Genomic DNA, 22,792 nt, shown 5'->3' with positions numbered 1-22,792 from the left:
GTCCCTGTATTTCCTTCTAAGAGTTTTATTTTATTTTTTTGTAAGACCTTTTTTTTCTTCTCTTTTCTGTCACGTGTGTGGCTTGTGGGATCTTATTTCCCCGATTAAGACTGGACCTGGGACCTTGGCAATGAGAGCACAGAGTCCTAATCAGTGAACCACCAGGGAATTTCCAGTTTTATAATTTTAGATTAAATAATTTAGATTTTTGACTCATTTTGAGTTAATTTTTGTATATGGTATGAGGTAAGGGTTCAGCTTCATGGGTTTGCATGTGGATATTCAGTTATTCCAAAGCCATTGAAGAAACTCTTCTTTCCCCATTAAATAGTCCTGACATCTTCATTGAAAATCAATTGATGGGACTTCTCCAGTCGTACAGTGGCTAAGACTCCATACGCGCAAGGCAGGGAGCTTGGGTTTGATCCCCGTTCAGGGAACTAGATCCCACGAGCCCCAACTAAGAGCTCAGTGCTGCAACTACAGATTCTGTGTGCCACGGCTGAAGCCTGGCACAGTCAAATACTTTTTTTATTTAAAGTAAATTGATAGCAGATGTACGGGTTTATATCTGAACTGTCGTTTCTATCCCACTGATCTTTATGTCTGGCCTTAACACCAGGACCACACTGTGTTGATTTCTGTAGCTTTGTAGCAAGTTTTGGAATCAGCCACTGTGCCAACTTTGTTTTTCTTTTTTAAGAATGCTTTGGTTATTTGGATTTCCTTGCAATTCCATACAAATTTTAGAGTTGGATTTTCCATTTATTTAAAAAAATGTCATTGGGGTTTCAGTAAGGAGCATATTGAATCTGAAGATCATTGCTGAGCAAAGGCATCTTAACAATATTAGGTCTTCCAACCCATGAACATTCAGTTCAGTCGCTCAGTCATGTCTGACTCTTTGCAACCCCATGAATCACAGCACGCCAGGCCTCCGTGTCCATCACCAACTCCCGGAGTTCACTCAAACTCACATCCATCAAGTCAGTGATGCCATCCAGCCATCTCATCCTCTGTCATCCCCTTCTCCTCCTGCCCCCAATCCCTCCCAGCATCAGAGTCTTTTCCAATGAGTCAACTCTTCGCATGAGGTGGCCAAGGTAGTGGAGTTTCAGCCTTAGCATCATTCCTTCCAAAGAACACCCAGGGCTGATCTCCTTTAGAATGGACTGGTTGATCTCCTTGCAGTCCAAGGGACTCTCAAGAGTCTTCAACACCACAGTTCAAAAGCATCAATTCTTCGGAGCTCAGCTTTCTTCACAGTCCTACTCTCACATCCATACATGACCACAGGAAAAACCATAGCCTTGACTAGGCAGACCTTTGTTGGCAAAGTAATGTCTCTGCTTTTGAATAATAGCAACCTACTCCAGTGTTCTTGCCTGGAGAATCCCAGGGATGGGGGAGCCTGATGGGCTGCCGTCTATGGAGTCGCACAGAGTCGGACACGACTGAAGCGACTTAGCAGCAGCAGGTTGGTCATAATCCTCCTTCCAAGGAGTAAGCGTCTTTTAATTTCATGGCTGCAGTGATTTTGGAGCCCCAAAAAATAAAGTCTGACACTGTTTCCACTGTTTCCCATCTATTTCCCATGAAGTGATTAGACTGACATATTATGCCTTCTTTAATCTCTTCCAGCAATGTTTTTTGCTTTTCAGCGTACGAGTCTTTTACCTTCTTGGTTAAAATTTATTAGTAAGAATTTTATTCTTTTTGATGCTATTGCAAATGAATTACTTAAATTTTTTTTACTTCTCTCTTTATGGCTGCACTGGGTCTCTGCTGCTGCATGAGGGTGTCCAGTCCCCACAAGCAGCGGCTGCTCCCTCGTTGCGGCGTGTGGGCTTCTCGCTGCAGCGGCTGCCTCTGTCGCAGAGCACGGGCTCCAGATTGTGCATGAGCCTCAGTGGTTGCAGCACTAGGGTGTAGTTGCCCTGAGGCACGTGGAATCCTCCTGGACCAGGAGATTGAACCCATATCACCTGCATTGACAGGCAGATTCTTAACCACTGGACCACCAGGCACGTCCCATGAATTATTTCCTTAATTTCATTTTTGAATTGCTCATTGATACTGTGTCAAAGTATAACTCATTCTTATATTTCAATCTTATATCCTGAAACTTTGCTGTATTTGTTTATTAGTTCTAACAGGTTTTGGGGTTTCTGTTTCTTCCCCCAGTGCTCTCTGTGTATAAGATCATGCTATCTGCAAATAGAAATAGTTTCACTTCTATTTTTTGTAAGTTTGGCTGTGCCAGCCTTAGTTGTGGCACACGGAATCTCGAGCTGCAGCGCCCGAGCTCTCAGTCGGGGCTCGTGGGATCTAGCTCCCCTGCCAGAAACTGAACCTGCGGCCCCTGCATGGGAGCTTGGTTGTCCCCGGACCACCAGGGATGTCCTCCTTTCCAATTTTGGAAGCCTTTTCTTTCTGTTTCTTGCCTAATTGCTCTGGCTAGAACTTCCAGGAAATGTTTAATAGAAGCGACAAGGGTGGGCACACCTGTCTTTTTCCTGAGCTGAGGCCGAGTTTTCAGCCCCTCCCCGTTGCGCGCGATGTCAGTTGTGCTTTCATATAAGGCCTTAATCGTGTGAAGGAAATAGCTTTCTGTTCCCGGTCTATTAAGTCTTTTTATCATGAAAGTGTGTTGATTTAATCAAATGCATTTTTCTGCATCCATTCGGATGATTAAATGTATTTCTCCATTCTATTAATGTGATGTACTACACTGATTGAGTTTTGTCTGTTGAATCACCCGTGCATTCGTGGGATAAATCTCCATTTGGTCTTAGTGTATAATCCTTTAAAAAGTGCTGCTGGATTTGTTTTGATCATATTTTGTGGAAGAGTTTTGTAATTCTAAAATTGATCCAACAATCTGATGCAGTTTTCATTAATCTCCTAATAGTCTTTTGTAAACCTTGACGAGTAGATCTTTGAATTTATGTGGAAATTCAGAAGGTCAAAGCACCAAAGAATTGATACTTTTGAACTGTGGTGTTGGAGAAGACTCGTGAGAGTCCCTTGGACTGAAAGGAGACCAAACAAGTCAAACCTGAAGGAAATCAATTCTGAATAGTCATTGGAAGGACTGGTGCTGAAGCTGAAGCTCCAGTACTTTGGCCACCTGACTGGAAGAACTGACTCATTGGAAAAGACCCTGATGCTGGGAAAGATTGAAGGCAGGAGGAGAAGGGGACGACAGAGGATGAGATGGTTGGATGGCATCACCAACTCAATGGACATGAGGCTGAGCGAGCTCCGGGAGTTGGTGAAGGACAGGGAGGCCCAGCGTGCTGCAGTCCATGCGGTCTCCCATCCAAGTACTAACCAGGCCTGACCCTGCTTAGCTTCCGAGATCAGGCGCGTTCAGGGTGGTATGGCCCTAGACAGTTCATGCAGTCTCAAAGAGTCGGACATGACTGAGTGACTGAACTGATCGCAGAAGGTCAAAAATAGCTAAGACGCTCTTGAAGAAAAGCAAGGTGAATGAATGTGATCTGTCAGATATGAAGGCTTATAAAAGAACTGTAACTATGATGGTGGATGAACGGGGGTCTGGCAGCCAAGGCAGGAGGAGGGGTGCCGGTCGGGCGGAGGGCATGCGCGGAGAGTGTGGCCATGGATCTAAGTGCATAGAGACGGTCGGCCCACAGCGGCAGCGACGCTGAAAGACAGCGGAGAGGCGCGAGGAAAACAGCCAAGCCTCGTCACTGCTTAACACCACGCGCAGCACAAATCTCAGATCTGTATCCGAAATGTAAAATAATGACGCTTTGGAAGGTAATAGATGGGGGCATCTCCCGTATATTATGTTGTTAATTACTCAGGAGACAAGAAATAGGAAAACATTTTCAGTTTCCTCACATTAATGTGAAGAGCGTTGTCCCCCCGTGCTCACCAGTCCTAAACTATTCACAACGTTTTCTCAGTGCCTATCAGTTTCCTGCCTTAAAAGACCCTTCTTACAGCAACTGCACCCTGTGGCAACCTCCCCCGACAGCCCGTGGACTGTTCCCAGCCCCTGCCCTTCCTGGCTCAGGTTGGATAACTCAGATAACTCGGCTTGGTTGATCAGCCAGACTCCCTGACGATCTCTGTCGGGTAGCTGACAATCCACAGTCGTTACCGTTTTGAGATACATACTGAAATCCTCATAGGTGAGCTGATACAAGCTCTCAGATCTGCTCCAAAATTAAGTTGAAAAAAATAGAGAAAGTCATAGGGGTAGGTAAGAGTGGTTGTAAATTGTTGAAGCTGAGTAATGGTACCTGGGAGGTTGTCTACTTTTGTATGTCTTTAATTCTCTGTAAGGAGTAATGTGATTTTTCTTTTTCTGCTCTGTAAAAGGGGACGTTCATTAAAGCCACAGAAAGGTTACAGTCTGTTACACAACGTAGCGACTGAACAAAAAGTTTGGGCCCCAAGTTCATATCCTGAAGCGCTCAGCCGAAGGTAGCCTAAGGCGCACTGCTTCTGCAGCTCTGTGAAAGAAGAGGTCACAGATTTGAAAGAATGAATTCTCTCCAGTGCCCTCCTGTAACACCCCTAATGCAGAGCTAAGAGTAGACGCCATTCAACTCGCCATTTAAATCTTAGCAGTAGCAGTGTTAGCCGCTCAGTCGTGTCTGACCCTTCACGACCCCATGGGCTGAAGCCTGCCAGGCTCCTCAGTCTATGAAATTCTCCAGGCAAGAATACTGGAGCGAGTTGCCATTTCCTTCTCCAGAGGATCTTCTCGACCCAGGGATCGAACCCGGATCTCCCACATTGTAGGCAGATTCTGTACTGTTTGAGTCACCAGGGAAGCCCATTTAAATCTTAGTTAAAATCCCCCCAAAAGGAATATTTTTGGTGATTTAGTATTCAGAGAATAAAACTGTGTCACAGTGAGATATATTCTTAGGCCTTGAATATGTTTCCTCCTATGTTCTACTGTGAAAAAATAAAGCTGCTTTTTCTTCCTCACAATCTTGGACCCTGGGAATTCCCTGGTGGACCAGTGCAAAGGACTCTGTTCTCACTGTCGAGGGCCTGGGTTTGATCCCTAGTCAGGGAACTAAGATCCAAGCCTGCCAAAAAAAAAAAAAAAGAATCCTGGACCCTGAAACTGGCCATTATTAGGATCCCACACACAGAATGATGTCTGATCCGAGGCTTTGAATAGCTATTCATGTAACCTGACTGCTTTCTGTGTGCCTGTAACGAAGGCCCAGCCGGGCGTGGCGTCCCGGGAAACCCTGGGGCTCTCCCTGGAATCTGGGGGTCCACGTGGTGTTCTGTCATGTAGCTTCTGTCGCAAAGTAGGGTCCAAACCAGGCCAGGCCTGAGCCACCCTTTGCTTGCTTCTCCAGTTCCCATCAGACGCCAGTCCACATTGTCTGCTGCCTTTCAGCGTGAAGTGCTGAGCCGGCTACATGTGGATGTGGAGGACACTGGCCAGGAGCCGTCTGGAGAGAGTGCCAGCAGCAGGCGCAGCGGGGAACGGCTGTTCAGATGCGATGGGGGCAGCTGGTTACAAACTCCCCTATGACTGGCACCCGCAGGGCTGCCTGCCCCTCCTTGCCTCAGCCCCGCCCGGCTCTGCCACTCAGGCCTCGCCTCACTCTGTCTGTCCTTCTGCACTGGTGACCGCTTGGGACCGGGAGCCGCTGTGACCAGAGCAGCGGAGGACAGTGGGCGCGCCCCAAGCTGCTGCCCACTAAGCTACTGCCGCTCAGTCGGTGAGTCGTGTAACAGAGTGGACCCTTTCTGTGGGCAGCAGGAGGCAGTTCTTTGGGGCGATGGGCTTGTTCTGTATCCTGATTATGGTGGCAGTTACTCGATCCAGACATAAGTCATAATTCATCTTTTACTGTATGTTAATTGTTTAGAAGTCAATATGCCTGCATGCTGATTTTTTTTTTTTTTTTTTTTTTTTTAGGATAGGAAGATCCTTTCTATGAAGATCTGCCTGGTCACTTAAGTGTTTGGGGTGCTAAAAAATCTGAATGACTACTCAGGGTTTTGAGTATTCTCATGAATGTGATTAATTGGTCAATGCTGCTAAAGTTTAGGTGTTGTAATCTGCCATATTTGTGCAAGAAGAGGCCACAGCAGCTGTTTAAAAATACAGATACAGAAAACAATGAGATACCACGCCTCACGCCCCATGGGAATGCGAAGCTGGTGCAGCCACTCTGGAAGACCATTTGGTGGCTTTCTGCAAAGCCAAATGTACTCTTACCATGCAATCCGGCAATCACGGTCCTTGCTGTTCACCCAAAGAAGCTGAAAACTTACATCCACACAAAAACCTGCACGAAGATGCTTACAGCAGCTTTACTCATAATTGCCAAAATCTGAAAGCAACCAAAGCAACTCAATGTCCTTTAGTGGGTGAGTGTATAAACTGTGGTGTATCAGACAATGGAATGTTGTTCAGCACTCAAAAAGAAACGAGCTGTCAGCCCATGGAAAGACACGGAGGAAACTTAAATTTGTGTAAGTGAAAGAAGCAGATGAGAAACGGCCACACACTGTGACTCCACCACGGACATTCCTGAGGAGGCTCCCGAGAGGCCCCTGGGCTGCGAGGAGGTCCAGCCAGCCCATCCTAAAGGACGTCAGTCCTGGGTGTTCATTGGAAGGACTGATGCTGAAGCTGAAACCCCAGTACTTTGGCCACCTCATGCGAAGAGCTGACTCATTGGAAAAGACTCTGATGCTGGGAGGGATTGGGGGCAGGAGGAGAAGGGGACGACAGAGGATGAGATGGCTGGATGGCATCACCGACTCGATGGACAAGAGTTTGGGTGAACTCCGGGAGTTGGTGATGGACAGGGAGGCCTGGCGTGCTGCGATTCATGGGGTCACAAAGAGTCGGACATGACTGCGCGACCAAACGGAACTGAACTGAACAGAGACAGTAAAAAGGTGAGGTGCTGGGGACAGAGGGATGAACAGGCAGGTGGCATGAAGGGATTTTTAGGGCAGGAAAGCTCTGTGAGGTAGTGTCCACACTAGCGGATTCGTGTGATTATACATTTGTCAAAGCCCATAGAATATGTAACACCAAGATTAGTAACGGCAAATCCTGGATGTAGTTAACAATAATGTACAATATTGGTTCATCATTTGTAACAAATGTCCTAAATGAATGTCCCGTGCTGGCGAGCCTGGATGTGTGTGTGTTTGTGCATGTGTGTGAATTCGTACTTTCAGCTCGATTTTTCTGTAAACCTAAAACTGTTCTAAAAAACAAAGTCTGTGAACTACTTTTAAAATGCACATGAAGTTTAACACAAGAGCCGCCGGTTTATAACTCCACTGACTCGATTTGCAGTTTCTTTGTCAGGATTTCAGAGGTGCTGGTTGTAGAAAGGCCGACCGAGGTAGTATCAGATCTCCCGCATGCAGAAACGCACACGAAGGCCCAGGCGCCCCAGGCCCTGGTCTTGCGCGGCCGCAGGCCCCCACCCCCAACCTGCCCGCAGCTCCCCGCGCCGTGCCGCGTCCGAAGACTGGGGAAAGGTCACTCGGTCCGCGGCTTCGGTGGCCTCGGCCTGAGTCCCCTCCAGGCCCTCTGGACCGCCTCATCGGGCCTCCGCTGGCGCCTCTAAGCTTCGCACAGGCCGTTCCCCTGCAGGTTCCTCCCGCTGCCCCCACCGGGGTTCCCTGGTCTCCGGGCGCCCGGCCCCCGCCGGTCTGCCGAGGGGCGCCACCGCGGCGCTAGGGGCGGGCGGGATGCCGGGGCGACAGCTGGGGGGGCGGCCCTGACCTTCCCGCGCGATCGATGGGGCGCGGCTCTGGCGGCGCGGAGCCGGGGCGGCGCTGACCCCCGCCCGCCCTCCCGCCCGGCTCCCGCTCCGGACGCCGCTATAAAGGGGCCTGGGCCTCGCGGCTGCTCAGCCCGGACCGGCGCGCACCATGGCTAAGCTGGCCCTGCTGCTACTGCTGCCGCCGCTGCTGCTCGGGTGCTGCGCCGCGCTCCCCGCGCCCCCCAGGTGAGCCTGCGGCCCCGGGGCCTGCGCCCACACCTCCAACCCATCCTGCCCCCGCCCGGCCCTGACCACCCGCGGCCGCCCTCCCGTCCTCTCCGCAGGGCCCCGCGACACTCGGACGGGACGTTCACGAGCGAGCTCAGCCGCCTAAGGGACAGCGCGCGGCTGCAGCGGCTGCTGCAGGGCCTGGTGGGGAAACGCAGGTGAGGGGCGGGGCCTGGGGGGGAAGGCAGGTGAGGGGCGGGGCCTGGAGGAGAAACGTAGGTGAGGAGCGGGCCCTGGAGGGGAAAGACAGGCGAGGGGCGGGGCCTGGTGGGAAACGCGGGTAAGGGGCGGGGCCTGGTGGGGAGCACCGGTGAGGGCGGGGCCTGGAGGGGGAAGGCGGACGAGGGGCGGGGCCTGGAGGGAAGTGTTTGTGAGGGGCGGGGCCTGGAGGGAAAGGCGGGCGAGGGGCGGGGCCTGGAGGGAAGTGTTTGTGAGGGGCGGGGCCTGGAGGGGGAAGGCGGGCGAGGGGTGGGGCCTGGTGGAGACCGCCGGTGAGGGGCTGGCGGGGGACAAGCGACGCGGTGGGGGATCCCCCCGACTCCAGACTAATCCTGACTTGGGGTGGGGGGCAGCGAGCAGGACACAGAGAACAGCACAGCCTGGACCAAGTCTGCGGAGGGCCCGCTATGCCTGCTGTGGTCGGATGCGCCCGCCCTTCAGGCTTGGTGAGCAGCAGCCCTCCCCATCCCTCCTCCAGCGCCTCCCTCCCTGAGGCACTCTGGGTCTCGGGCACAATTGGACACAACCGCGGTCCAGGAGCCTGGGAAGGGGAAACTGCCGGCGCTGGTGACCAGAGAGGCCTGCTGTCCCCAGGTGGGCGTGGTCTCCCGCGCCAAGACCCCAACCCTTAACCCGGCTGTCTCTGCAGGACGCCCCTGAGGCCCCCCGAGGATCAAGCCTGGTCTTCCCAGCTGCCTCTTGCACTGAAGGCAGGGGTCATGGTGTCCAAGCCGGCCGTCCCCGCTGCTGAGGGGACCCGATGAGGCCCTGAGGAAGAAGGACCCTCCCGAGGCGGGCCTGGACAGGGGAGGGGGTGGGAGGAGGGGGATGGGTTGCATCTGGCACCAATAAAGGAGGAATTCAGACCCTAGCCCCGCGAACTCTCTCTGTGCACTGCCGTCTGGTACCCTCAAAGCACCTGTGGGGTGCGGCTGTCCAGGGAAGGAGGGTCCTGTCCTCCGGAGTCTAAGACCATGGCCACGCCCAGCTGCCCTTTAAACCTGGGAAGCCAGCGGGGAGCTTCATCTGCCCACTTCCTCATCTGCTGCCTATCCCCTGGGCTCCCTGGGAGCTGGCTGCACCCCTGTCGTCCACACAGCAAACATTCAGAGACCGTGGAGGGCTCACATGTCCCCCAGCTCCTTTCCCAGGGAGGCAGTGGTGAGGGGGCAAGGTTGTTGTTCTTCAGTCACTCAGTCGTGTCTGACTCTTTGCTATCCCATGGACTGCAGCGCACCAGGCTTTCCTGTCCTTCACCATCTCCCAGAGTTTGCTCAAACTCATGTCCACTGAGACAGCGATGCCATTCAACCATCTCATCCTCTGTCATCCCCTTCTCCTCCTGCCTTCAATCTTTCCCAGCATCAGAGTCTTTTCCAGTGAGTCAGTTCTTTGCATCAGGTGGCCAAAGGATTGGAGCTTCAGCTTCAGCATCAGTCCTTCAGTGAATATTCAGGATTGATTTCCTTTAGGATTGACTGGTTTGATCTCCTTGCAGTCCAAGGGACTCTCAAGAGTCTTCAACATCACAGTACAAAGGCACCAATTCTTGAGCACTCAGCCTTTTTTATTGTCCAGCTCTCAGATCTGTACGTGAAAAACCATAGCTTTGACTATATGGACCTTTGTAGGTAAAGTGACGTTTTTTCTTAAAAAAAGACGTCTCTGTTTTTCAATATGCTGTCTAGGTTTGTCATAGCTTTTCTTCCAAGGAGCAAGCGTCTTTTAATTTCATGGCCACAGTCATTGTCCAGAGTGCTTTTCAAGCCCAGGAAAATAAAGTCTCTCATTCTTTCCATTGTTTCCCCGTCTATTTGCCATGAAGCGATGGGACCAAATAAGCAGGGTAACAATATACAACCTTGACGTACTCCTTCCCAATTTTGAACCAGTCCATTGTTCCATATCTGGTTCTAACTTGCCTTTTGACCCGCATACAGGTTTGGCAGGAGGCAGATAAGGTGGTCTGGTATTCCCATCTTTTTAAGAATTTTTCCAGTCTGCTGTGATCTGCACAAAGGCTTTGGTGTAGTCAATAAAGCGGAAGTAGATGTTTTTCTGGAACTCTCTTGATTTTTCTATGATCCAATGGATGTTGGCAATTTGATCTTTGGTTCTTCTGCCTTTTCTAAATCCAGCTTGGACATCTGGAAGTTCTCGGTTCACGTACTCTTGAAGCCTAGCAAGGGGCAAGGACGGGGCAGGGAGGCTCAGCCAAGCAGGAAGAGGGGACAGGCAGGAGATGTCCCACAGGAGGCCGCTCCCCAGTGGAGGGAACTGAGCATGAATCTCGGCCTTGTGTCCCGGCCCACCGTCTGGCTGAGCGCCTTGACCACCCGGGGCCTGTGGGGCAGGGCTGGTGACGACAGCCCAAGAAGTGCCGGGGTTGCAGGAGGCCTTGGAGGACTAGGGGTGCAGGCAGGGCTGCTCCAGGAAGGTGTTTCAGGCCAGGAGGCGGGGAAGACTCCACCCCACGCCCATCACGGCAGGCCCTTCTCCCCTTCTGGACTGCACCCACGGGTGTCTCCCACCTACTGAGCCTAGGTGGCCAAGGAAATGGAGGCAGGATGCTTGGGGGCCTGGGCTAAGGTTCCTCACCAGGATGCCCCTCTGTTGGCACCCAGGGTGCCCCCCCAGAGCTGCCAGCTGCCCCTGGAACACTCCATCTCTGTCACTGTGGGCTCACCCAGCCTTGCCTGGAGGAAGCCAGCTTGTTTCTGGGACAGGCAGGGGAGCCCTGGGACACAAATAACCTTTCCCTTTCCTAGAGGGTTGAGTACGGAGAGGAGGTGGGCCTGGACCTCACAGGGCTGACTCCCGGCACTGCGCCTGTTCATTCTGGCAGAGGAGCCCAGCAGAGGTGGGTGGGGGAATACAGCGAGCACAGAAGCCAGTCCCCCTGACCCCCCAGTCCAAGCCCCGGTTCCCGCTCCCCCTGCCCGGCTGTGAGCTCCTCGGGGTCTGTGGAGTGAGCCCCGTCAGCCCCTGCACGCGGCCTGGATCTGATCTCCCTCTCCTTGTGGTCAGAGGGGCCTGGCCGGCGGCCGACGGGGGCCCCCTTGGTGGAGGCCAGGCCTGCGGGTGGCGGTTGTAAAGGACCATAAAGTGGGGCGGCGCCTGGCGGGGCGAAGGTCACTCGGGAGGAGAAAGCGCCAGGCAGCACCCGGGTGGCTCAGCGGGTCCTGGACACCAGACGGGCTCGGACCCTCCACGGGCCGCCTGCCGCCACCACCCAGATGGGGACTTGGGTCCTGCTGCTCCCGCTGCTGTTCGTGGCTGAGGCCCAGGCCCAGGCCCAGGGTACAGGTGTGGCGGGGAAGGGGGCTGAGCGTGGCGCGGGGGGGCTGGCCAGCGGGCAAGGGGCTGGGCGGGGCGTGGGCAGGGGGCTGGCCAGCGGGCAGGGGGCTGGCAGCACCGACCCTTCCTCCCCGACGTCCAGTCTGCTCCGTGGACAAGACCTCCTTCACCGTCAAGGAGAACACGAACCCCGGGGAGCCCCTCCTGGACATCTACGTCCCCCAGGGCCAGCAGGTGACCCTTGGACCGTCGTCCACCCTTTTTGCATTTCGGATCCAGGGGAATCAGCTGTTTCTCAACGTGACCCCGGACTATGAGGTGTGGACAGCGGACCCAGGCTGGCTGTGCCCGTGGGGGCGGCAGGGACCCCCCATGGGACCCACCTGGGCACTGACAGTCCTCCCCAGAGAGGGGCTCTCTGGGGCTCTCTGGGTCTCAGTTTGCCCAGGGGGCCTCTTGGGCCCCCAGGCTTGGCTGAGGGCCTGGTCTCGGGGGTGGACCTCTCAGGGAGTCAAGCTGCCGGGCCCTGACGCCTGCTGGATGCAGGGCGGGGACATGGACCCCGAGCCAGCACCTGCCGCGCTCCGTCTCCTCAGCTGGGAGATGGGGACAGTCGGCGGGGCCAGCCGGTCAGGTGAGTCCCACGCCCACCCCCTCACAGGTGAACACAATGCTGCAGGCTCACCTGGAGTGCAGGAGCGGTGACTCCGTGGTGAGTGCGCCCCCAGACCCCTCCCATGACCCCCGAGCCCACCCTCTCTGACGTCAGAGTGCCCTGGCCTGGACCTCTGTGCTCCGCCCTGCCTGGCCGCGGTCACTCCCTGCTGACCCCGCCTGGTGGCGTGTTCAGGCGTCACAGGCACACTGCCTCCAGCAGACTGTGCCTTGAGCTCCCAACCCCAGCCCAGTGGGTCCCCCAAGCCGAACCGGGAGGCACCCCTCCCGCCAGCTCCGTCCTCCCCTCCCCCGTCCCTCCCCCGCGAATCTGCTGCCTCTGCCTCAGGCCAGGTCCTGCCCACCCCGTGCATCCACCTGGGGCCTGGTCAGCAGCATCTTCCAGCGGGTCCTTGACTCCCCCCATGGCCCCGCCCAGCCCAGGGCGCAGCAGGAGAAATACTCTCTCCAGTAAAGGGAGACTCTCTCCAGCCGGGTCCCCGCCTCCCGAATGAAGTGAATCAAAGCAGAGCGGTGCCCCGCCCCGAGCCCGCTCCCTGGATAGACACGTCCTCGGAGAGGCATCCACCCTCGCGCCCCCTCCAGCGCGCCAGTCGGCTCTTCGGTTTTCCCTGAGTCCCGTAGGTGCCCCCAGCCGATATCACAGCGCACCACGGAGATTTCAGAATGAGCCTCTAAAAGATAAGGCTGCTTCTTAATGGCTCTGCTCCCACGGTGATGCCGTCACACCGGGGAAGGCAGGGACCCCTCAGCAGTGCGACACCCCGCGTCCCCACTCCCCCGGGGCCAGAGGCGTCTGTGACAGTTTCTTGCCTGAATCGGGTCCCCAGCAAGGTCCACCTGGAGCAGCTGGCTGAGGTTTCTCTCAGGTCCCTTTCAATCTACGGGTTTCTTGATTTCCCCCGAGTTTTATGTTTGAAGAAATTGGATTGCTTTGCCATTTTCCTCATTTTGGGGCTCTGCTGGTCGCACCCCGCAGGGCCTGTGTTATTTTCCTCCAGGCCATCCACACCTCTGTCTGTACTCTTTAGTTTTAATCTTTATTTTTGTTTATTTGCCTGCACCAGGTCTTAGTTGGGGCACACGGGGTCTTTAGCTGCCGTGTGTGGGATCTGTTAACAGTTCCCTGAAAAACAAGAAAGTGAAAATCGCGTCTGATTCTCTGTGACCTCATGGACTATACAGTCCATGGAATTTTCCAGACCAGAATACTGGAGTGGGTAGCCTTTCCCTTCTCTGGGGATCTTTCCAACACAGGGATTGAACCCAGGTCTCCTGCATTGTGGACAGATTCTTTACCAGCTGAGCCACAAGGGACTGGGGATCAAACCCGGGCCCCCTGTGTTGGGAGCTCAGAGTCTCAGCCACTGGATCACCGGGGAAGTCCCGCACTTCTGTGCTTTTAAAATCACTTTCTGTTCCCTGTCTGTAATGCCTGGAGCAGAACCCCCCAGGCGGAGAGCTGTCTGGGGTGCACCCCAGCATCCGGAATGAGCTCACCCGGCCTGGCCGTGGACCTTCTCCCTCCCCCAGGTGACTCAGCTGAGGGTGTTTGTGTCAGTGCTGGATGTCAACGACAACCCGCCCAGGTTCCCCTACGAGACCAAGCTCTGGGAAGTGCCTGAGGTGAGCGAGAGGGGGCAGCGGCCGGTACCATCTGGGGCATCTGGAGGCCGGGTTCTAAGACTGGGGGTCGGGGTCACGGCCAGACCAGCCCCTCCGCCCCCCAGGACACTCGGGTGAACACCACCGTCATCTCAGAGACAGAATTGGAGGCCCAGGACCAGGACAAAGACGATGTCCTTTTCTACACCCTCCAAGAGGTCACCCTGGTCAGTGCTCCCAGCTCTTTGCTCTGGGCACCCCTCCCCTGTGCGTCCTCTCGGGCTGAGTCCCCTACCTCCCCAGGGTGCCAGCAGCTTCTTCTCCTTGGTGGGTGTGAACCGCCCAGCGCTGCGGCTGGACCAATCACTGGACTTGGAGAGGTGGCCAAACATGACCTTCCGGCTGCTGGCCCGGGTGAGCAGGCCACTCCCACTCACGGCCCGAGCGCGGCCTCGACCCCAGCGCCCAGGCCTGACTGCAGGGCGGGCTGTTGCAGGACACACAGGAGGAGGCCATAGAGCCCAGCCACACAGCGACAGCCACCTTGGTGCTGGGGGTGCAGCCCGTCGACCTGCGGCCCCCCTGGTTCCTGCCCTGCAGCTACTCGGATGGTTTTGTCTGCATCCATGCCCAGTACCATGGGGCTGTGCCCACCGGCCACAGACTGGTACGGAGGACCTCAAGGAGCAGGGTGGCAGGGGCGTGGGGCCTGCCAGGGGGGCCGGAGTGGTTGTAATTTTCAAGGAAAAGTGAAACTTCTTTCGTAAACCAATCTTGCCCCACGGCGTGGTGGCCAGGGCCTCTGAAATGCCAGTGAGGGAACTGGGTCCAGTTGTCCTCAGGGCACAGCCAGACAGCCCCCTGGGGCCCAGCGAGTGGGCAGTGAGCTGGGGGAGGATGCTGGGGAGGCTTGGGGGCCTGGCACGGCCTCCAGGTGCGCCCTCCCATCCTTGAGTGCTGCCTCTTGAGACAGACGTGCATGTTCAGATTGATCCAATGTCTCTGGGCAAACTGATTCATTAGCCCCAGATCCAAGGAGCTGCAGTGGAGAGTCGTGCTGGACGACTGGGCTGTGTCCTTGGCTGCCCACTGGTAGCGACCCCGGCCTCCTGGAGGGGCGCAGGAAGGCCAAGCAGCGGCCACAGCACCAGCCCCACGGGGTCCTCGCCCCTCCTTGTTCCCACAGCCAGGCCCCCTCATCCTGCATCCTGGGCCCGTGTATGCCGTGGATGGGGACCAGGGCATCAACCAGCCCATCAAGTACAGCATCATCAGTGGTGAGTGGGCAGCAGCTCCCAACTTCCCTCTCCAGGGAACACCTTGAACCCATCCCTATGTGGGGAGACCTCAGGCCTCCAGAGGGGACCCCGCCCAAACACTCCCTCCGTCCTCTCAGGAAACGAGGACAGCACATTCTCCATCAATGTCGACTCGGGCAACCTCACCATGACCAAGAGCATCCCCAATGCCAAAACCTTCCCTCTGGTGGTCAAGGTTGGTGCCTGCACAAGGCCCTGCTTGGGCCCACAGCTACAGAACATGCAGTTCAAGGACCAGCTGGTCACTGTTGTCTCCCAAACCCCCAGGGCGAGCAGGCTGATAATGCCCGATACTCCATGACCCAGGTCACGGTGGAGGCCCGGAACGCCAGCGGGAGCATGCCCCACTTCACCCAAAGCCTGTATCGTGGCACTGCAGGGCTTGGTTCTGGGGTGGGCGTGGTTATCAAGGATGCAGCTGACCCTTCCCAGCCGCTGAGGATCCGGGCCCAGGACCCTGAATTCCCAGTAGGCACCACTTGGTCCTTTGGTCTGCCTGGCCTCCTGCTGGTGAGGGGCGGGGGCGGGGGAGGAGCGGTTTGCAGAGCAGCCTGGGCTCCAGACTAACTGGGGCCACGTCTAGGACCTCAACTCAGCCATCACATATCGAATCACCAACAACTCTGACTTCCGAATGGACGGAGAAGCAGTCCTGACTGCTACCTCACTGGAGCATGCCGGGGTCTTCTACGCCGAGGTGAGAGGTGGGCGGCGGTCTCAGAGGGCCAGGGGTCCAGCTGGAGCCCAGGAGGGACAAACCCCCTTCCTGCCCAGGTCGAGGCCAAGAATACAGTGACTTCAGGCACCGCGACCACGGTCGTGGAGATTCAGATTCAGCCCTCCCCAACAGGTGAGCCTCCCAAGGACCCCAGGTTGGCAGGGGGAGGGCCCCTTGCTGGGGGCAGTGGCGAGTCCAAGCCCTGTCACTGGCCCCAGGCCCCCCAGGTTCCCCCACGTCCCCAGAGATGGCAGGAACTACCAGACCCTCGAGCGGCACCACTTCGGAAGTACCCCGGCCCCCTGAGCCCTCTCAGGGGTCCTCCACAACCAGCTCTGGAGGAGACACGGGCCTGAAGCCTTCCCCAGGCACCACTCTGAGGTCATCAGCCTCCTCCATGCCTGCGGGGCCCCCCAGTGTGGGAACCAACCCCTCCCCCCCAGCAGCCTCACCCAGCGGGGGCTCAGCAACCAGACCCTCGAGCAGCCCCACTTCGGAAGCCCCCCAGCCCCCTGATCCCTCTCAGGGGTCCTCCACGACCAGCTCTGGGGGGGACACTGGCCCACCCCCCCCCTCAGGCACCACTCTGAGGCCACCGGCCTCCTCCACGCCCGCGCCTGCGGGGCCCCCTAGTGTGGGAACCAGCTCCTCCCCCACAACAGCCTCACCCAGCGGGGGCTCAGCACAGACCTCGACGCCGATGTCCCCTGGGCCCAGCAGGAACACCTGGACACCAGGTAGCACCCCCATTGCCCTTGAGTCACCCTCACGCTCCCCGACTCATGACTGGGTCATCACTGTGGGGCACGGTTGACCCCAGGTCAGCCCAGCATGACCACGAAACCCCAAGGGAGGTCTGTTCCGGTCTGGGGGAGAGACAGGTCCTAAGGGTGCCAGGAGTTAAACTGGGGAAGGTGTGGGGGTTGGGGCAGAGCCCAGATTTGGGGTTCAGTGACCCCCCAGTTCCCAGCGTCATTCAGTTCACAGGCCCCGTGCTGCCCGCATCTCCTTGCTGGAATAGTGGCCCCCTCGGCCTCCCACTTGGAACTGGTGGGCACTGACACCCCCTCCCCGCCCTCTCCAGCAGGCCGGCCTATTGGGCTCCCTGTGGGGGATCAGTGTACCCACCCCTGGGAACCGCGGCCCTTGGTGTCAGGCCTGGCCTGCTCTCAGGGTGTCCTGAGCTTCCCGCAGTTCAGCCTGGGAGTGCTTGGGGTGTGAGAGTAAGTGGGCAGCAGTCACATTGCCCGCAGGGACACCTGAAACAGACCGAACAGAAGGCAGGCCAGACGGAGACCAGGCTGGGGACCGGCGCTTCTCGGAGGCAGAGATGGCGGTACTGGGCGGGGTGCTGGGCGCACTGCTCCTCCTGGCTCTGATTGCCCTCACGGTCCTGGTCTACAAGAACTACGGCCACCGACTCATGTGCGGCTCTGGCCGAGCGCTGGTGAGGCTTGGCATGGGGGCAGGAGCTGCCCGGTGGAGGGCCAGGAGAGAGGGTTGCAGAGTCGGACTGGAGACTCAACCGAGAGCAGCCGGAGACGGCGGGGCAGTGGAGAGGGGGCAGGATGGAGAGCTGGGCAGCGTGAGGCAGCAGGCAGCGTGGGAGATGGAGGGAGGCCAGTGGTCAGAGTGGGAGATGGGGTGCGAGGCGAGGAGAGCAGGGTGGGGACGCCACTAAGACTGGGGAGCAGGGTGGAAGGGCAGAGCGCCCGGCCCCCCAGTGTCGGGGGGCAGGGTGGCCGAGCCCAGCTGGCCGCTGACTGACCGCAGGCTCCTGCCGGCCCCCAGAAGCCCCAGCCTCAAGGGTTTGACAACCAGGCTTTCCTCAACGACTCGGACCACGCCAACTGGGCGCCGGCGCCTAGCCCTTCACCCAGCCACGCCCTGCCGGCGCCCCAGGAGCCCGAGCCCCCGGAGCCCGCGCCGCCCAGCCCTGAGACCCCGCGTCGGTTCCCAGAGGCTCCTGCCAAGGCCGCGGACGGGGGCAGCCCGGCGGCCGTGAGGTCCATCCTGACCAAGGAGCGGCGGCCTGAGGGCGGCTACAAGGCCGTGTGGTTCGGAGAGGACATCGGCGCCGAGGCCGACGTGGTGGTTCTCAACACGCCAGCCTCGGAAGCGGGTGGCGCTGGCGACTCTGGCAGCGAGGGCAGTGGCGACGAGGCTGCGGATGCCCAGGACGCGCCTGGTACCGACTCCATCCAGTTCTAACGCCGCCTCCCCCCAGAGTCTGGACCCCGAGTCGGCTTGGTGGCTGTCCCCACACTCCACGGCGCAGAATAAAATACATTTTCGGTTCTGCGGGGACGCCTGCTGGCCGCCAGGGGCGCTGTGGGAGCCGCGAGGGGCGGGCGGTCCGGGCACTGCTTTGAGCTCTCGGCGCCGTTTCCCGGAAACCACCCGCTGCGCGAGGGGCTTCCCAGGCTTGGTGCCAGCTGGTGGCCAGGAAGTTCCTCTCCTGGTCTGACCACGGCCGACTCGACATGGACAGTCTTCGTCTGGGGGAGGCTGAGGAGCCACTTGGCCAGAAACCCCCCTCAAGGACTCGTGTGGGAGGGTGTGGGCCCCGGGGCCGTCCCGAGGGCCCCCCTGCGGCACCTGTGGGCACAGTGAGGGCAGTAAACTCTCTGGGGCGCTCGCGGAGGCACCTGGTCCAGGCGGCTGGACTGATGGGCGGTGGGGGGTGTGGCCCAGCACCACGGGGGCCACGAGCCTAGGGCGGCACGTGGGGCTGGTGGGTGCACAGAACAGAGGCTATGGACGGACGGAACCCAGAGTCACGGAGTTGGGGCCTGAACCCCCTCCACTGGCTTCCTCGGGGCGGCCCTCAGGCAAGACTTCCGCACTCCCCCCCACCCCCATCACTACCGTTCCTTCCGGGTGGCCGGTGTTTTTCCATCCCTACGAAGTATTTTAATCTCGACAGTATTTGAATATTATTGCCTGAGGAACTGTCACTGGTTAAGAATCCAAAGAGCGCGGCCGCAGCCCCTCCCACGCGCCCATCGCCCGCTCTTCCGCTCCGCGATGCGCCAGGTTTTGTTTCTGGAACCCCCGGCTTATCCCACGACCTCTCCCGGGAAGCTGGTTGCTGGCCCCTGGCCCCGCTGCGCTGGTTGAGCGAGGGGAGCAGCTGGGCCGCATCGGGGCTGGGTCCAGGGTCGCCAGGACCCCCGTGCCGCCTCCCGCCGCGGCCCAAGACCCGGTCCTGCGCACCTGCGCTCGGCCCGGCTCCAGGCGCACGTGACTTCCTCCCCCGCACCTGGAGCTCCGCCCCTGCCCGGCCCCGCCCCCGCCCCCATAAAAGTGCTTGCTCGTGAGCCCCAGGGGAGCAATCTCCCCACGGGTGACTCCGCGTCCTGAGACTGAACGCGGCCCGAACCTGCGCCAGGTACTGGGGAGACCCAACCCGGGAAGAACCCAAGTGAAGGCCTCGTCGGACTCCGCGGTCGATTCTCGGAGCAGTGACCACGGAGGTCGGTGGAAGGCACGGGTCCGGGATGCGCTTCGCAGAGCAGTGACCAGGAGGGGGCGGGCTGCACGGATGTCGGCGCGGGGCCCGGGTCCGGAACTCGGGGACCTGGACGGGGAGGTGGCGGTGACGCGCGGGGCGTGGCGGGTTAGGTTTCGTTTTTCCGCAACGCCGGGTTTCGTTTTCCTGCGGCCATTCCCGTCGCGCCCCCGTAGGGCCCAGCCCGGACGCCGGCTCAAAACCTGTGACGCTTCGTGCGCGCGCCGGCCACATCTGTAGCCACATCCAGCGCCGTCTTGGCCAGGACTCACCTGCGCAACGCCGTGACGGGAAGCCCGCGTCTGTGACCCCCCGACACCCGGGACTACCTGTGGAGACTCACAGACAGCCCTCCTCTCTCTCCTGCGCCAACCCCCGACCGCGCCGCGACCCCAGCCCTCTGCGCGCAGGGCGTGCCGCTCTCTCCAGGCCCAGCCTTTGCGGAGGGACCAATGGCCGAGGCTCCAGACCGGTGAGCCCGCCTCCCTGCCCGGTGCCGGCCCCACGCCCCCCCGGCGGCCCCCGTGCGCCCTGACACCTGGCTGCTCCGCCCGCAGGGGAACCCCGCGCGTGCTCTTTGGAGACTGGCTTCTGGGCGAGGTCAGCAGCGGCCGCTATGAGGGGCTACGGTGGCTGGACGCGGCCCGAACGCGCTTCCGCGTACCCTGGAAGCATTTCGCGCGGAAGGACCTGGGTGAGGCCGATTCGCGCATCTTTAAGGTGAGACCCTAGCTCTGCCCGGGCGGGGGAGGGCCGCTCAAGCCTGCAAGTCCAGGCCACGTGTTCCACACTCTGTCCTTCTCAGGCCTGGGCCGTGGCCCGCGGCAGGTGGCCGCTCCGCAGCGGTGGAGCTGCCCGGCCGATCCCTGAGAGTGCCCTGCGGGCCTCCTGGAAAACCAACTTCCGCTGCGCTCTGCACAGCACGCAGCGCTTTGTGATGTTGGAAGACAACTCGGGGGACCCTACCGACCCTCATAAGGTGTACAAGATCAGCTCCGAGCCGGGGTGCCGAGGTGAGGAAGGCCGGGGGCGAGGGGAGGGGCGCTGCCGACAGGGGGACTGTGCTGTGTCCTGGGAGTAGCTGCTAAGTCAGATTTTAGGGTTTAGAAACTGGCGAGGGAGAATCTGGCGCCAGTTAGCCGGGTGGCAGCACTGGAGTGAAGGGGGCCGCTGGGGCTTGAAGGGCAGTGCAGCCCAGCTTCCGGGACCAAGGGGGCGTTGACATCCCTCACTTCAGCGTTTCCCCAACCCTAATTCTCCCTCAGAAGGCCTAGGCTTTGACCAGGGGGAGGACGAGGCCCTAGAAGATGCCCCACCTGCAAGGGTAAGGCCCCTCTGCACTCTTGCATCCTGGGCTGAGGCTGCTCCCTCCCTGGGCCTGGGGGCAGCTCGTTTATGCTGGTGCTGTCCTCTTCTGCAGGGTGGCCTCCTGGGGCCATGTCTGGCAGCAGATACTGGTGAGAGCCTGGGGCACCGGCTGAACCCTGAACCCTGCCCCCCAAGCCTAGCTGGAGATGCCGGGGACCTCTTGATCCAGGCGCTGCAGCAGAGCTGCTTGGAGGACCATCTGCTGGATCTGACCCCCTCAGAGGTTCCTGGTGAGGGCCTCTTGCAGGGGGTGGGGGGTGCTCCACCCTGCAGGGACAGGCAAGACAGCAGAGTGCCTGGAGAGCGAGGGCGGCCCGGGGGAGGGGGTGCTTGGCAGGGATGGTGCTGGTCACAGCTGGGCCAGTATAGCTGGGCCTCTGCAGGGTCAGAGCCCTCTGCTTGGGAGCTGTACTTGCCACAGAGAAGGTGGTACCTCCAGCCTCAGGCCACAGTCCCAGGAGCCAGGGAACGTGTGGGAAAGGGAGGACCTGTGGGCCCAGGTGTCACCTCAGGCTTCTCTTCCTTTCCAGATGCAGGCCCACCCCCAGAGCCCTGGCAGCCCCCAGAGGCAGAGCCCCACATGGGAGCCTCTGCCAGTGCCTGCATGCCGATGGCAGGGGAGCCGCCCCTGGCTGGCCCTGGCTGCTCACAGCTTGGTTTGCAGCCAGAGCCCAGCCTAGGGGCCCTGGACTTGACCATCCTGTATAAAGGCCGAACGGTGCTGCAGGAGGTGGTGGGGCGTCCAAGCTGTGTGCTCCTGTACGGCCCTTCCGGTGTAGCTGGAGAGGCTTCAGGGCCGCAGCAGGTAGCCTTCCCCAGCCCTGCCGAGCTGCCCGACCAGAAACAGCTCCACTACACGGAGAAGCTGCTGCAGCATGTGGCTCCTGGCCTGCAGCTGGAGCTCCGGGGGCCGTGGCTGTGGGCCCGGCGCCTGGGCAAGTGCAAAGTCTACTGGGAGGTGGGGGGGCCCCTGGGCTCAGCCAGCACCTCCAGCCCCGCTCGCCTGCTGCCCCGGGACTGTGACACGCCCATCTTTGACTTCGGCACCTTCTTCCAAGGTCAGTGACACACCTGCCTTGGGGCTCTGGACCCTCTGTGCCCTGCCCCCTCACCAGAGCCCTGTTCCGTAGAACTGGTGGAGTTCCGGGCCCAGCAGCGCCGCGGCTCCCCGCACTACACCATCTACTTGGGCTTCGGGCAGGACCTATCAGTGGGGAGGCCCAAGGAGAAGAGCCTGGTCCTGGTGAAGGTGAGGGGCCAGGTCCCAGGGAGGGGGAGGCTGCACACAGCCCCCACCTGGCCTGACAGCACCCTCCCTGCAGCTGGAGCCATGGCTGTGCCGGGCGTACCTGGAGGCTGTGCAACGTGAAGGTGTGTCCTCCCTGGACAGTGGCAGCCTCAGCCTCTGCCTCTCCAGCTCTAACAGCCTCTACGAAGACCTGGAGCACTTCCTGGAGCACTTCATGATGGAGGTGGAACAGGCTGCCTAAGCCAGACCCCCAACCCCTTCCAATCCAATAAAAAGATATAAGGGGACTTCGCTGGCGGTCCAGTGGTTAAGACTCCGTACTTCCAATGCAGGGGACACAGGTTCAGTCCCTGGTTGGGGAACTAAGATCCTACATGCCACACAGCTTGGCTAAGAAAAAAAAAAAAAGCTTCTAGGAACCATGCCAGTGTCCACTGGGGGTAGGCTTGAAGCTCAGGCTCTGGAGGGGCACCGTGGATTCAGCGGATCACACTGTGGCCCTGCCCCCACAGGCCCCTGTGCATACCCCTTCCCTCTTCTACTTCACAGTGAAAGCTCTGGCCACGCTTTAGAGCCAACAAACTGCTCGGAGTGCACAGACGTCCCCCCCAGTGCCAGAGAGGCAGCCCCTGGGCCCCTCTGCTGTGAACGGGGACTCTGTCTGCTGTGCCCAAGGCCTGTTTCTGGCCAGTGGGAACTGCCAACGGTGCCACCTGGGAGGTGGGGGAGCCAAGTATAAACTTGAGCAACTATCTATCTGTGAAACACAAGGGAGCAGAAGGCTCACTAGGGGTGAAGTAC

At 58.8% G+C, this 22,792-nt stretch overlaps 3 protein-coding genes across 3 annotated transcripts; all 3 read left to right on the top strand.

Annotated features, from left to right (window-relative positions):
* Nucleotides 1-7,870: 7,870 nt before the first annotated feature.
* On the top strand, nt 7,871-9,065 carry SCT (secretin). The gene is made up of 4 exons (XM_055583263.1): nt 7,871-7,988; nt 8,087-8,188; nt 8,603-8,695; nt 8,899-9,065. The coding sequence occupies exons 1-4, from the start codon at nt 7,912-7,914 to the stop codon at nt 9,011-9,013; spliced, it is 387 nt and encodes a 128-aa protein (XP_055439238.1). The 5' UTR covers nt 7,871-7,911; the 3' UTR covers nt 9,014-9,065.
* A 2,420-nt stretch (nt 9,066-11,485) lies between these two features.
* On the top strand, nt 11,486-18,074 carry CDHR5 (cadherin related family member 5). The gene is made up of 15 exons (XM_055583261.1): nt 11,486-11,549; nt 11,689-11,864; nt 12,208-12,258; nt 13,755-13,847; nt 13,952-14,053; nt 14,130-14,240; nt 14,323-14,493; nt 15,013-15,103; nt 15,223-15,320; nt 15,413-15,613; nt 15,729-15,842; nt 15,920-15,995; nt 16,082-16,600; nt 17,117-17,310; nt 17,655-18,074. The coding sequence occupies exons 1-15, from the start codon at nt 11,486-11,488 to the stop codon at nt 18,072-18,074; spliced, it is 2,481 nt and encodes an 826-aa protein (XP_055439236.1).
* A 1,111-nt stretch (nt 18,075-19,185) lies between these two features.
* Nucleotides 19,186-22,279, top strand: IRF7 (interferon regulatory factor 7). The gene is made up of 9 exons (XM_055580435.1): nt 19,186-19,339; nt 19,551-19,846; nt 19,932-20,094; nt 20,180-20,387; nt 20,640-20,698; nt 20,795-20,972; nt 21,273-21,800; nt 21,873-21,991; nt 22,065-22,279. The coding sequence occupies exons 2-9, from the start codon at nt 19,827-19,829 to the stop codon at nt 22,230-22,232; spliced, it is 1,443 nt and encodes a 480-aa protein (XP_055436410.1). The 5' UTR covers nt 19,186-19,339; nt 19,551-19,826; the 3' UTR covers nt 22,233-22,279.
* The last annotated feature ends 513 nt before the right edge of the window (nt 22,280-22,792 follow it).

Source organism: Bubalus kerabau, chromosome 5, assembly GCF_029407905.1.
Source record: "Bubalus kerabau isolate K-KA32 ecotype Philippines breed swamp buffalo chromosome 5, PCC_UOA_SB_1v2, whole genome shotgun sequence".
NCBI classification, from domain to species: domain Eukaryota; kingdom Metazoa; phylum Chordata; class Mammalia; order Artiodactyla; family Bovidae; genus Bubalus; species Bubalus kerabau.
Note: the sequence above shows the minus strand (reverse complement) of the source record. Positions and strands in the feature narration are given on the sequence as shown.